The 15237-nt window shown below is 37.0% G+C and overlaps 1 protein-coding gene across 2 annotated transcripts in view; it reads right to left on the bottom strand.

Moving 5' to 3' along the window:
- Positions 1 to 26: 26 nt before the first annotated feature.
- Positions 27 to 15237, bottom strand: part of LOC121732887 — a 48824-nt gene continuing 33613 nt past the window's right edge. Inside the window, exons 3-7 of one of the 2 annotated variants that reach the window (XM_042122907.1) lie at positions 13063 to 13174; positions 6828 to 7018; positions 5692 to 5821; positions 4173 to 4313; positions 27 to 1032 (exon numbers count right to left, since the gene is read on the bottom strand). In XM_042122907.1, the coding sequence (XP_041978841.1) occupies positions 875 to 1032; positions 4173 to 4313; positions 5692 to 5821; positions 6828 to 7018; positions 13063 to 13174 (732 nt within the window). In that variant the 3' untranslated portion in view covers positions 27 to 874. Of the gene's footprint in view, positions 1033 to 3008; positions 3654 to 4172; positions 4314 to 5691; positions 5822 to 6827; positions 7019 to 13062; positions 13175 to 15237 lie in introns of those variants that run through there. The other variant, XM_042122908.1, reaches the window with a different exon arrangement.

Below are 15237 nucleotides of genomic sequence, written 5' to 3'. Positions count from 1 at the left end.
GCTAGCAACATCAACAATTTCTTTTCAAACATTAAGCAATATTATTCCAAACACGCTTGCTGGGTTACCAGTGTGAATTATTTTTGGTGTTTAAATTTTCTTACTTTTATTAAGTATTAATTTGCTCGTAATTATAATATCAAACGGTGGGAATTCAGAATACAGATCTTGAAGTATGTATTATAATTCTACAACGGTAACACCAGCAAAGATTAGCATAAAACGCTTAAACACTATATACTATTAAACCCAGTATACTTCACCAAATTTTTTACACGAGTCTTATAATACCTATTTTAAAAAAAGGTTAAAACTTTTTGGAAAAGTACATTGTTTTTATCAATTGAACAATATTTTCTAAAAACTATAGAATATCCTATCTTTCCATTCCGATAGCAAAATACCCACCACATTACTGATATGTCCTTACCCTTAAAATCACGCTATTAAAATTTGGTCGGACATATGATATAATAATATTTTTGATATTATAATATGATGTCGCATTGAAACCACAAAAGCTGTTACGAACTACAGCCTAGTTTTATGCAATAGGAATCGTATCGTAAGCTTATGTAAAATCGTTTTTTTTCCATAGACCTCTACTAAACATTGACCACAAGACAAGGAATAAAAATATAAAAGAATTTGGTTTTTACATAAGCAAATGCTATTCACCAATTAATTTTGACCTACTTTAAAGTCTTTTGAATCCTGACCAAGAAATGTGTTAAATCTTTATTCTGATAATATTCGTTTTTTCGAATCAATTCTTCTCCGTCCATTCTGTCTGACATCACTCTAACCTAGCTCATCATGACAACAGTCCCGGATCGGTAAGATAGAATATTCTAAGGTTTAGTATAGACGAGAATCAGACACGCCTAGGCTTGCCCGGCCCCGGACACTCCACCGATTTGATGATCGACGCCGCGTACGTCTCCCGAGGACGGACCGGGTCGGACTCCATGAAGCCAGGATTCAAAATTATGTTAGGCACTAGCTCTATAACGTCCTGCTCCTCTGCGTACTCTATGGTTCGTGCCATAGAGGAACCATAGACAAACCATAGACGAAGGGTTAATGAGTAAATTTTAATACGTACCGTCACCGTGTGTTAATGTATTAGTGTGCAGCCCCGCAGTCCAAGCGTGCGATCCAAGCGAGTGCGATAGAAGGGGAAGAAGAAAAAATTTCGAATGAATAAAAATGAACAAATGCAGCATATTCAACCGAGGAAGATATGCGAGACATGCGATTAGATAAAAACTCTAGAAACTATTAATGCTCCAAGCACCTAACGCTTAAATGAAAAAGCATACGAAGATCGTTCTAGTAAAATTGTTTGTTCGACAATTCGGTGGTTTCAATTAAGCGTTAGTTGTTTAGAAGCAGATATGTTATATAATATCTTTGTTGTAAACTTGTTTTCAAAGCTTTATTAAATTCTAAGTTATTTCCTGCATGTAAAACAAATTTTCGAGAGTTAGATAGCAAGTGTTTGTATCTTTTCTTGTGTATTTTGTAAATGATATAGAAAATCCCAATTTTTTGTGACGGTATTCAAAATAATCAGTATTAAGTTTGAGATGTATTGTATAATCATCTCTATAAAAGAACTTATGACTAAGTTATTCTGTCTTAATATAAAAAATATTCGATAAAAAGGGGTCATATTTTGTAAGGGGTTTAATGACTATGGAAGTGCATTATAAATCTTAAGTATCCTACGATTTTAAAAGTGCTCTAAATTCTAAGCAGCTCTTATCTGGTCCTACGACAATCATAAGAATAGAATTCAAGTTTATTGCTTATATACAGCTTATAAGTATTAAGGCAAGATAATTTTGTCAATTTAAAACGTATTTTAATAGTAAAAATCTAAATTTAAATATACTTAATTTTTTTTGGATTTTTATTACCTTTATATTTTGAACTTATCTTTTAAGCATTTCGTTTTAGTAAAACTATTATTAATAGGAATGTTTTTCAATTTTTTATTGTTAATTTTGGAAAGGAAATTCAAACTATGATAATTTTCTATAATTTTATCACTTTTTTGCTTAGTAATTTTAATCAAATCTTTATTACTGTTAGGCCTAGTATTAAAGATTATAAATTTAATTTAAAAAATTGCTATAAGCGTATGAATTAATTAATATTAGTGGGTAAACTGCTTAAGCACTGTAAGGATATTGAAAGTTGAAATTATCAAATACATTTCGGATCACGGAGAACACGGGCCATCTAGGCCTGTGGACAGGAAAAAAAAATACATTTCAGATCATACTTTTAGCAAATTGATACAAGAAGTGGAGGAGAGGACCTAATACAGTCCCTTGAGGTAGACTTCTTTTCAAATCCATGTTCAACTATAACATACAATTTGATCAGATAATACTTTTGTATTATATCAGAAATTTATAGTAATTGTGGTCTTCCCAATAAAATATTACTTGAGTGTTATAAAAATTAAGACATACTTACTTAAGCAATTTACCATAGCTCATTTAAGCAACACTAGAGGAAATTTTAAAAACAGTTTATTTAGGACTAATGTGCTGCCTATATTAATTGTACTATTCATGAATTTATTGTTCGATATTTTAATTGACGTGCAGTTGGTCCAGTAGAAAACTTACCGATATCTGAGGGGTTCGGAATCACAACAGACCTTATGACTTGTTATTATTTAATTTAAAATATAAATAATTATACTGTTGCCCCTCTAGTCGTTTAATATTGTATTGTTTATTGGAACAAAAGAGAGCTTTGTTTATACTACATTTTTAAGAACTTATTGATCTATTTGTAGTTGCTCAGACCATTAATAAAAAAATCCCTCAGATATTTAAAAGCTGTGCATTATCAAAAGTTACAAAAAATATTGCATACTTTACAGCATAGCACCTTTTGCTGTTTAATAACTTTTAATATTAAACTTTTGGTTTTTAATATTATTTTAGAAAATTTAATCTAATTTAAAAATGGAAGATTATAAATGTGGATTGGCACTTTTTACAAAAGCATTTGTAGTATTCTGTAGATACTATTTAAAAAAGTTATTTACTTCAAATGTATATGATGCTTAAAATGTTCTTAAGTCTAAGTAGTTTACTACATTGTGTTTATAAGAAAGCTTCCTATCATTTCTTTTATCATTTTTCCTTATTATATTGCAATTGATCGATTAAAGAAAATTGTATTATGATCAAAAATACTACCTATTTTTCAAATCCTACATTCCTACTACTAAAATTTAAACAGCTACTGAAGTATATAAATGAGATTAAGCGTTTTAAAGTATGCCTTTATAAGGTCTTGATTTTTGTTTATATTACATCGAATAACAGCGGTCTCAGAGTTGTACCCTGAGAACTCTACTAATTTGCAATTTCATTAAGTGTCTTTTAATTTGGAAACTACGCTACCGTAGTGGAATGTTGACTTAAGATGTATTTGTACTAAATATATTGAGATTCTAAAATACAGAGGCGCGTGCGCATGTATTATACAAGACTTGAAAATGGGGTCGAGCTAGACTGTTAAAAACATGCTCTAAACTATTGATGATCGTGATTATACAATTCATCGATCTTCGAGGCATATTGAGTGTCGTTTCGACGCCAACCGTTTGAGCACCCCTGATGTCCCTGAACGAAAGACCTCGTTAGTGGACCAAGAATTAAGGTAGCGGTATTTGAGATGTATTCGAAAATTATGATAATTTTGAGCACCTCTGATGTTAATAGATGTACAAAAAATGTTTGGGACAAGGGCGATTTAATTCTAGGAATTTGATTTGAAGCTGCCAAACATTTGAGCATTTCTGATTTGACTATGCTACTATCAAACAAAATTTAAATTTTGCTGCCAATGTTAGAGAGATTTTGGCTGAAGTACCGCCGCAATCATAGGAAAAAATAGCGGCAGCGTTTCCGCTCTTAAAAATGTGAAATGTGAATAGAAGGGGGTCCCATTTAAAATTCACCACTAATTTTAAATTAGTGTGATGATATATTTTCGCTGCCAATGTTGACGATATACTTTTGCTGCCAATGTTGATTTAATTTCTTGCCGATGCTGAGGAGATATTTGCTGCCAATATGCCACCGCCTATCAGAACACAAAGTAGAGTCTGGGCAGCGGGCGTCGCGGGCGCTAGATCTCACCTGGTCGGCGCCACTCGCGGCACAGCACGGCGCAGGTGCCCACCGCGAGCACGCACAGCGTCCCCATCACGACGCACACCGCCGCCACCCACGTCCGGGTGTCGAAGCTCTCCGCACCCTCCAGGAAGTGCTTGTATAGCTCTGGAAGTGGTGGACAGGGTTCGTTATAGTGATGCTTCGTGGATTTACTTACATGTATAAGCTTGTCACCTTGCGCAGTGTTTAGTGGTAACATTTTTTTACGTAGCTGATTTCTACTCAAAAATGGACTTTATACCAAGTCTGTATAGTCTCGATCCTATGAAAGCAATAGTAGTAATATACTTTGTACAATGAACGGTACAAAACGAAATAATTTGTGAACATTTTATCTGTCTTATAGCTATCGAGATACAGCCTGGTGACACACAGACGGACAGACTCCGAAGTCTTATCAATCCCCTAAAGTTTTGATTTTTAGGAACGGAACCCTAAAAACCAAAGTACATAAATATCAAAAGGCTGGATTTATGAGTTACGTCCCTGGCTGCTCGCTGACCGTCACAAATAGGACGTACCTACATTCGACACATTGACCTGTTAAACATTTCGTGACGTCTAATATGTGCCCGATTAAAGTGTCTCATGAAATTAGTGTCAATCTCGAAGCCTGACAAGGTTTCCACTCGGCGTAATCGCTTTAGCGTCTTTAGCGATCAAGCACACAGATATACCTATTATTATCACTATCAAGTATCAAGAGAATTCGTGTAATTGAGGTCAACAATGACACCTCTTTCTTGCTTCGCTTTTTTTTATGCTAGAAGTGTCTTTTAACCCGTCGATCGTGGGAAAACGTGACACAATAGATATTCTATTGTGTCTGGTTCACCGGTGAGCGTATGGGGCTTGATTAATGATGAATATAATGTAGAAGAGTACATGTTTAAACAACGTAAACGAAACAATTTTACAATAAGGGCCTAAAACACGTACTGGGTAGAGTTGGCAGACAGTGGTCTCGGCCAAGCACTCGGTATGTTTATTATGGATGTGCTCGGCCGAGGTCACTTTCTCCCCACTCCACTCGGTAGGTGTGATCCTAAGTAATCTACTTATTAACTAAGACGTACAGTGTTGTCGTTCTCTAGGAAGGAGACCAGCTAGTACACGTACTCTACGTGCACAAGCTTGTCTACGCGGTTTGTCGGTTCTTTTTCTGTCTGACTGTTTAAATAAGTATTTTCTACACTTGATGCTAAAGGGTCAGTTTATACATTCCCACATTTTCTTCTTTGATTCTAGGTAACAATATTGTCTGCACATTTCCCTTAACACGTTAAACGCCAAGTAATATTTCACTTTTTCCGTTTGGGCCATTGCGTAGGGGACACCAGTTGGGCGACAGAAGAACTTTCCTTGCAGATCATGAGGGACACCATGTGACCGCGACGTAGTTCTCACTTCAAACTATTATATCAGACTTACAATCTGGGAATCAAACACAAATATTCCGCCTTAGCTAATTATTTTAACTAACCTGCTTCCTGGTCGCTGTATAGCGTGGTGGCGAGCACCTCGACCGGCGGGCCCGGGCCCAGCACGTTGTTGGCCCACACGCGGAACCAGTACGACGCGTTCGTGTCCAGGTGGTACACGTCGATCTGCCGCTGGAATATCACGTCATACGGCGTTATGGACCAGTTATAAGGTTCTAAACATCCTTCTGAAAAAATGCGTCGCAAATATTTAAACACAAGCAGAAAAATGAGGCCACTTTGTGTAATTTATTATCGAAGGGGTAATCCATTTTTCGAAGTGTTTTTTAACTTGAGTACCAAGTTTAGGCTGATGGGTCTCTAGGGATGCAAACAGTGCCGTAAATAGCCTTTTTTGCACCCTGTGCGAGCTTCTATATAACTGCACCTTTATTTTTTAACCGATTTCCAAAAAGGAGGAGGTTATATGTTCGGCTATGGATAATTTTTTTACTACATTCGGAAACTCCGGGGGCATCAATTTCTGGGGTGCAGCGGGAACTTATCGGGAGCAATTCGAAAAATAAGGATCTGTCTAGTCTGGCCATTCTTGCGCCCCCAGAGTCTACGCCCTGTGCCTGGGCACCGGTGGCACCGCCCTATTTACGGCACTGGATGCAAAGAGCCGTTAAAAGGAGCGGAGCGGTGCTGCACGGTGAAGTCTATGAGGTCACAACTTTACATTTTGCTTCGGCCTAACTAGATGGTTTCATTTCATCTTACCGCGTCGGGGTTACTATATTTGAGTCTATGGGTCTCCAAAAGTCACGGTGGTGAAGTCTATTAGGTAGCCAGTTTTCATTCTGCTTCGAGCTACTCTAAGTTTTTGCAGTAAGGTGCTTACCGAGTTTGTGCTAATATTGTTAGGACTGATGACCCAGTCCTAACCAGGGCTCCAGAGAGCCATAAACAGTCGCAGTGAAGAATATAAGATGACAAGTTAAAATTTTGCTTCGATTTAGCCAGATCTAGGTCTCAACTAACCGAGTTAGGGCTAATATGGTTGGGACTGATGGGTCTCCAGAACTTTCAGGAGCCGTTAACAGGCGCAGGAAAGGTACTGCGCGGTAAAGTCTACAAGGTGACCAGTTTCCATTCTGCGTCGGCCTATAGGAAAGTTTAGCAGCAAGGTACTTACCGAGTTAGGGCTAATATGGTTGGGACTGATGGGTCTCCAGGGCTCTAGGGAGCCGTTAACGGGCGCAGCGGAGCGGTACTGCGCCGTAAAGTCTATGATGGGGTGTCCGCCGTCGCCGGCCACGTTCCACAAGATGATGGCGAGGATTGTAGACGCGTGGACCGTGACGTTCACCAGCGGCGGCGGTTCCGCTGTGGACATCGACATTATGAGCTAAAGCAATATACTGCGCGAAACATGACAGAGACGTTGAACTTTCAACATAGTTTTTGAAAAAGGATAGAAATGAATTTTTAGACTTGTGCGATAGTAGATTATAGATACGCATATTTTAGTTATTTGTGTTTCAAGTTACAATTTAACTTATAGGCATTTTATTAATTAACGTGCTTGAATCCTGCAAAGTCCATAAGTGCCGCTGATTGAACGCCATTAACTTCGTTTTTCAGGGAGATAACGGTAAATGGGAGTTTCTAAAGCAGCATAAAATTTATCTAAGCACCTACAATCCGGAGCCGTATAATGTGGGAACGGCCGTCAGCGGTATTTTATATCCACCGTAATCTACCTGATGGTTATGAATTTAGGACGGGCTCTATTACCACTGTCGCCATTTTGAATAATTCTTAGATATATGGAACTGAAAATGCGAGAGTAACGCGCACGTGACGCAGTCCTCACGTATGCAATGTACGTCGCGTTTCGCACCGCTTGCCTCGAAAAAACACATTATTCATTTTAAAACCGTATGCGTAGTTTTTCACGAATTCACTGGTCTGATAAAAGAGCACCCTCTGTGAGTATTTAACCTTCATAAACGTATTGAATACATATTTTATACGTGGGAGAGCCATGCTTCGGCACGAATGGGCCGGCTCGACCGGAGAAATACCACGTTCTCACAGAAAAGCGGCGTGAAACAGCGCTTGCGCTGTGTTTCGCCGAGTGAGTGAGTTTACCGGAGGCCCAATCCCCTACCCTATTACCTTCCCTACCCTCCCCTATTACCTTCCCTTCCCTTCCCATCCCTACCCTCCCCTATTACCATATTCCCTCTTAAAAGGCCGGCAACGCACCTGCGGCTCTTCTGATGCTACGAGTGTCCATGGGCGACGGAAGTTGCTTTCCATCAGGTGACCCGTTTGCTCGTTTGCTTCCTTATTTCATAAAAAAAAAGCTTTACATTTTACATAAATATTATTTTATACATTGTTTCTTTGTACATATAAAAGTAATACGTTTAGGTCATCATCATAAAACCTAAATTTAAAGTAGTGAAATATGTAGGTAAAATTTATTACCAAAAAGGCTTTCACAAATTACAAAAACTACAAGGTCAACGAAAAACTTCACAGAATTACTGGCACGGTTAATAGTGGAACAATCTCATTAAATAGGGCGTATATTTTTCGAGCAACTCGGCAAGCTGTACCGGATCCGCGATTTTAATCTAATTAAAACTTTTCTTTAGGCGGTTTTGAGTTCATGAAAATTTCATGAATTTACCGCTTCGCGCTGGAATTATCATACCTGTACGGGTTGGTGTATTTTAATTGGTTCATCGTGTTACTAAAAGATTAACATGGAACACGAATAAGTAGGAAGCAGTAATTGAAGATCTGTCCTAAACAAAATGAATAAATCATAAGAACGTCCTAATTCATCGTGGCAATAAAAACATCTAGTTTTCTTAAACAGAAGCTTTTACAATATAAGGGCCTTTTTTACCACTTTCTGATAAAGTGGCGAATAGGCTATTCACAAATTTTTTGACAGGTTCTCCATACTTTATCTGTCAAGTTAAGTGGTGGATAGCATATTTGGCACTTATCAGGTAGTAGTGGTCACCACTCACCACTTCCTTTTTTTACGCGAAACATGGCAGAGACGTTGACAACACACCACAACTTTTTTGACAGATCTCCATACTCTGTCAAGTTAAGTGGCCTATTTCAGCACTTATCAGGAGGTGGTCAAACACGCCCTGATAAATACCTGTCTTTGTATTGTAAGCATCTAAAGAAAGTACATTGGAATTTGGATACCTAATATTTAATAACACCTCAGAAATTTGCGTATCAAGGTTTTTCACACTCACCAAATTGTAAAAGAAAAATCTTCGAAGACGCTTACAATTCTCGTGCTCGGATCATTACGGATGAAACTGTGAATCGTTTATCAATATTCATACATTATGAATGGTGTTCCTACAACTGCGGTACACATAAAGGGGATGATTCTGCAGTATTGGGTGATCAATCACTCGGACATGGGGGAGTTGTCGTCCGAAATCGTTTAACCTGATTTGATTGTAGTTAACTACATTGAACACAACATTTTTTGGGTCAGTTCAATTTTGACTTTAGGTCGTTAGCTCTAAATTTAAGGATAAATAAATTCGACCATTACCTTAAGAGTTTTTGATAAAATTTTCGTAAGGGTTGAGAAGATTTATAGTCGAAGCAATAAGTCGATGCATGTAAATTTTAAATCTTACATGGAATAGACTTATCGACAAAAAGCTGTAACTTTTATGACGATCAAGCTCCTAAACATTTGTAATTATGCTACCTACTTTGCTTTACACCCTGCTACATAAAAGCGTGCAAGGCCTGCATGAACTAAGATCTTCTGGCATACAAATGTTTGGACTTCCGCAAAGTTCCGTGAAGCTAATATTTATTCTGAGTTCCTTGTCCGGAAATTGTGCCTCAAGTCAATTTCCTACTACGTCTAACGTTCCGGTCAGTTTTATGAGTGTCTAGTCTAGGAGCGTCTATAATTTATCACTAGGGTCGTATATCACAAAAGTTTGTAGACTACAGCTGAAAGTTTATCTTAGAGGCTGCTTAAATGTGCGGAAAAATCCGAAGTTTCTTCCATGAATTTATGGAGACTTTGAATGTGTGTGTATCATAATGGCTAACCCTCGGATCGCTCTATAGAAAATATAGAAAAAAAAAACACATTATTTAAAACACTTTTTTTTTCATCATCACAGATTTCATTCAACATCATGTGTGTAAAATTTTTCATAGCTGCGACAAAAGGTGTACCAATTAGATTCCACTTTATTATACTTAAGTTTAGTCTAAGTCGCAAGAGATTTTTATATCAATTCTCTTGTCAAGCTTCGATAAAAGTGACAAAAAGAAAAAAAAAGTAAATCAATAATATTATCTGGCGAGATTGGCACTAGACATAATGATCAGGTCCACGATGGTACTCGAGCTCGTAGTTTGAGCCTCGAGACCCCAAGGTAAATCTAGCCGGAAGATTAATTGAAGCATTTTTTGCTTGTCAAATACATTTTAAGTTTTTCAAAGCCCTACAAAATTCCATTTAATATTCAGTATTTTGAAGCTATATAAATTAATTGCCTTATTGAGTTTTGCTTGCTACTGGAACCTAGTCGACAATTTTAATGAAAGATGATGAGAAGACTGGTCTATTGATCATTTGATGATGATCAATAATTGTAGAATAAATGAGTTTTACAGAATATTTGAGGGGACGTAGTCAATCACTTAAGACGTCAACATGGACTACCATCAAATATCAGTATACCAAAATCCGCCGGGAGAATCTCTCCAAAAGCCGAAAATCGCAGCCACCCTTGTGTGTACAATGTGCACGAGTGTATGTGGAGTGTGGAGTGTACGTGACTGTACTCGTCTAAGCCGAGTGCCCGCGAATAATGACGGTGATTACGCGGCCTTCGCACACTCCACCCGCAGGTACTGTGTATATGGATGACCATATTTCAGATATCATTTATGTTTGTTACACATTTTTTTGTATTTAAATTGTATGTATACTTTTAAGAAATATACTCTTTGTTCACCTTTTAAGCACTTTAAAGTGTAATACGAGCAGGGATGCTTTTTGAATAATAAATTTTTACAGTAAGACGGTAAATCTAAAACCTTCAATGTAATTCATCTTAATAATATACAAAATTATATTATACCGTTTTTTACTTTGTTAAGGTTCCTACAATAATAATTAAACGACAAGTATCGAATAACTCATCATTAGGGATAGTAAAAATTAAAAATAATTAAAAATTTTGCTACAAAAAATATTACCCGCTTCAAGAGAATGATCTTATTTTGGGCATATAATATAATAAATTTATATTTTTACTTTTTATTTAGATGTGAAATAACATAAATTCATTTGTTAAAATAACAATTGAAATAAATGAATCGTTTAAGGGTATTTTATAAATTAGCATACCTACACATTATTATTCATATTAAAACAAAAGAATGAAAATAATTTTATTGCAATTTAAATCCGGCAGACTCTTACATAAACGATAAGTACATTTACATAAATTTTGTGAAGAATACGAGATTCGAGTTTATTATTCGCTAACAGAGTTTCAGACTTGTATTTTTAATTTATTTAACAAAGCATTTAATCATCTGATTCAATGAACAAAACAATTGAGAAATCTTGTAATGAAATATACTTATATGAACAATCAAAGGCGTTTAAATACTCAATTACCTTCGATCACATATTATATGATCGAAGGTAAGGAAATGGTCTTTTATGGAAATCAATTACACATATAAGACCATGAACCAAACGCTAATGCCAGTAACAAAAATTCATACAAGTTTCTGGGCATCTTTTGTGATTTTGACCATAATATTTGTTAAAGGTGCTAACCATGTTTCTACACATTATTTTTCGAAAAATTTTTGCGTTGGAAAATCCGTGTATCAAGAGGAATTATGGTCGCCATGTAATGGGTTGCAATTTATCAGATTGTCCCCGGTGTCACGGCAGGATTAATACTGCGCACCGACACATTTATTTTTATGCTTTTATTTTATAGCGCACTATTAATACACACAAATTGATTTATCTGATTCTGAGAGAATTTATAAATCCAAAATATCTAATGGTACGGATTCTTTCAGGTGACCCGCTTGCTTGTTTGCCCTCTAATTTTATAAAAAAGTGAAAACTCCACGCTAAAGCTGTTTTAGCATGGTGTTTTCACTTTTTTTAATAAAATTAGGAGGCAAACAAGCAAGCGATTCACCTGATGGAAAACAACTACGGTCACCTATGGTCACTCGCAACATCAGAAGAGTTGCAGGTGCGTTGCCGGCCTTTTAAGGGAGAATGCGTTCTCTTCTTGTCGTATTGGTCCAAAAATACTGCTGGGGCAAAGTCGTTCCAGAGTTTTTTGTGAGTCACAGTCCACAGAAAGTTACACGAAAAACGCACTGCGGAAGACTGCCACTCATCAAGGCGATGAGGATAGTATATTTTATATTCGCTATATAGGTTTCGCGTGGAACCATGGCGGAAGGTTGCAGGCGGTATAATTCCAAACATTTCCTCGGAGCACTTCCCGTGACACAACCGATAGAGGATGCTGAGAGAAGCCGCATTTTTGGTGTCAACTTATAAAAAAATAAGCAAAAGCAAGCTAATTTAATAAAAACGCTGAAGCAATACTAAAGAAAACTCGCTATTCTGTCCTAAATGATACAGACCTATGTCCAGGTAAATATCCATTTTTGCCAATCGCTATAAGGCAAATGTCCCATGGGACATTCAAGCCAATAAAGGTAAAACGTTCTCTACATAAGCCCGCTGGGGACGTTACTCATGGATATCCATTAAGCAAAATTCCCTAGGATATCGGAAGACCACAAATTAAGTTATCAATATCGATAAGTATATTTGAAAGTGTTGGCTTAAGACGTAAATTTCCTAAGCAACGCTACTCCTTAGCACCACTTAACCTAATGTAGGAGGGTGGATTGATAAACAGCTTCGCCCAAACTGTGGTTGACGAATATATTGCTCGCCGACCCAATAACGAGAATCGATTGCCTTTCAATTTACTTCCAGTTTATGGGCTTTTATATTCGAGTTTATTACCTGTATCGAATCTGGTACGTTATTAATATTGAGATGTTATTGTTATTGAAAAACGTCATTAAAATGTGGCATATAAGCTATCAACAATGACGTTGTTCATCTCCCTAGGTATTGCTGCTCTTAGGCACAATAGTTCTGTCTACTCTGTCTTAGGGCTACCATGACATTTCTTAGTCTTATCGATAATATCAAGGCCTATTAGGCTCTATCCAAATTAAAAATATAATACTGTGTCTTAAGTTGAGTCAGGGCTGTTCAAGTTGACTCTATGTAGTTCCTACAGACCTACAAGGCAAGCTCAAGATTCTGCCCGAGAGTGACTTACTTCGTATAGTGAGATTGACCCTGTCGAGGAAGGCTGTCTCGTTCTCCACGCCGCACTCGTACAGGCCCTCGTCATCCACACCCACCTGGGTGAGAGACAAGCTGCCGTCTATCTGTAACAACAACCGAACAGACCTTTCTGAAAAATGTTAGGCTTCTTATGGACGAACGTAATTGTCGACGGCAGTCGCTGGATCTTTTTGTCATTAATTTTTTTTGACACTTGTCGGCAGTCGACTGCCGTTGATGCGTGCCGTCGACAAGAAGTGCCGTTCGTCTGTAAGAGCGCAGAGCGCTTAGACTATTGGCATTGCTGATTAAACGCTGGGTCAAAAGTCGTGAAAAATCTTGGAACCTTTTATTCTTGTGACCTCTTTTGCTGACGAGAACTTAGCCTTTGACCTAAGCGTATCAGGCAGATCGCCAAATATTGTGAGCGACTTTATCGTGAGTCTAAGTTATATTTTAGATAAGTATTATGTAAACTGGCTCTCGTAGCAGCGATGGGCATAACAGTGTTTGTATTCAAAACAATGTTGCTTGCACAGCAAACATATTGTTCTACGCCAGATTCACAAATACGCCAGATTCAGAAAGATGAGCAGAAAATGTAGTTAATTCTTAAATTTTGCATTTAAGATGAAAAATAAAAAATTAAATTGATGGCAAATTTTTTCACGTGCGTAGACAAAAGGGATAATAAACTATGCTAAGTACTCACATACAGTTTTGCTCGATCGAGCAATCACGTAGAGTAAAACCCATGGCTTGGGCTTTCGTCCACACTCCACACATTCAGCATTGCTCGATAGTTTAGATTCAAATCGAAGGAAATTAGATATAAATTTAATTCCATCGAGCCAGCTCGATCCGAGCCTTCGAGCTGGCACGATGCGAGCCTTCGAGCTGTGAGTTTTGCGGTCCACACTGTGGTTTTTGCTCGATTTGGAGTAAAACTATGGAGTAAAACCGTATATGAGTACTTAGCATACATTGAAAAGCCAAAAGCAACTTTAAAGAAAGCTTGTGTCATAAAGTCGGTAAACATCAATTGACCTTTGACCTTTCTTGTCGTTACGCAAATAGGACTTTCCAGGCACTCGACAATCTCGACATTATGTAACAGGTATTTCAAAGAATTTCGAACGCCTTGCTTACTTCAAAGAAAAAAAATAGGCTATTAATAGAAACATTCTAACTAGTCCATTATAAAATACAAACTGATAAAGATTAAAGAATACGAAGTAGTGCTAGAATTGTTTGGAGGGATCATGGAACAATTATTATTATTGTCATCTTTTAGTAATAGAAATTAAGAAAAGGATTATCAGATCCTGTAGGAACGCGTTCATTAAAATTACGGTATACAATCAATAGTAATTATTTTTCTATCAGTCCGTAAACTGTATACACAGTATAAATCTTGTTATTGGTATAGATCGTATAATGAGCGTGACATACTTAATCAAGAATAAGTATCTTAAAGTTGTGATGATTTTAACTAAGCATGATGAAAAAAGATCAAGGTAGATAGAAATCTAGACCTACATCATGCTTGCATGATGCACGCAGACTATACAGGGTGTAACAAAACAAAGTGACAGTACTTTACCATGTGTATGAGTCATCTATGTAGAGTTTACTGAAAATGTTGAAAGAATAGCTTGTTTACTTTTGTATGGGCAAATGCATGACGCTGAGCCGCTTGCCCATACAAATCTAAAAAAACGGTCTTTTAGCGCTGCAGCTTTCACAGTGTACGGTACTCTAAATAAGGGACACATACACACCCAAAAGTATCATACTTTGTTTTCTTACACCCTGTAGAAGCCATATTGATTTCTCACATGTTTTTAGTATTATGGTCGGAATTTATAGACCTGTGCCTTCAGGGAATACTGTATTTCTTAAGTTCAACCAGGAACTTAGTAAGCCGTTTTGTGACAAGAATATACGAATAGAAAGATCTATTTTTAAGACTGGTCCTTCGCGCCGGATAAATCTTACTTATGTATTGAATACGAAAGTTTGTGGGTAGTTGCGGATAAATGTTTTTACCCTTTCACGAAAAATGTTTTCGAATTGATACATTTTGTATTAGAAAATTGTATGGTTCACAAAGGAGATGAAAATTTTATTATGACCCGGAGGAAATCATCCAGGTATCAACTAGTCC

The sequence above is a fragment of the Aricia agestis genome, chromosome 13, assembly GCF_905147365.1.
Source record: "Aricia agestis chromosome 13, ilAriAges1.1, whole genome shotgun sequence".
NCBI classification, from domain to species: Eukaryota; Metazoa; Arthropoda; class Insecta; order Lepidoptera; family Lycaenidae; genus Aricia; species Aricia agestis.
The sequence above is the reverse complement of the archived record's forward strand: the minus strand, read 5'-3'. Positions and strand labels throughout refer to the sequence as shown.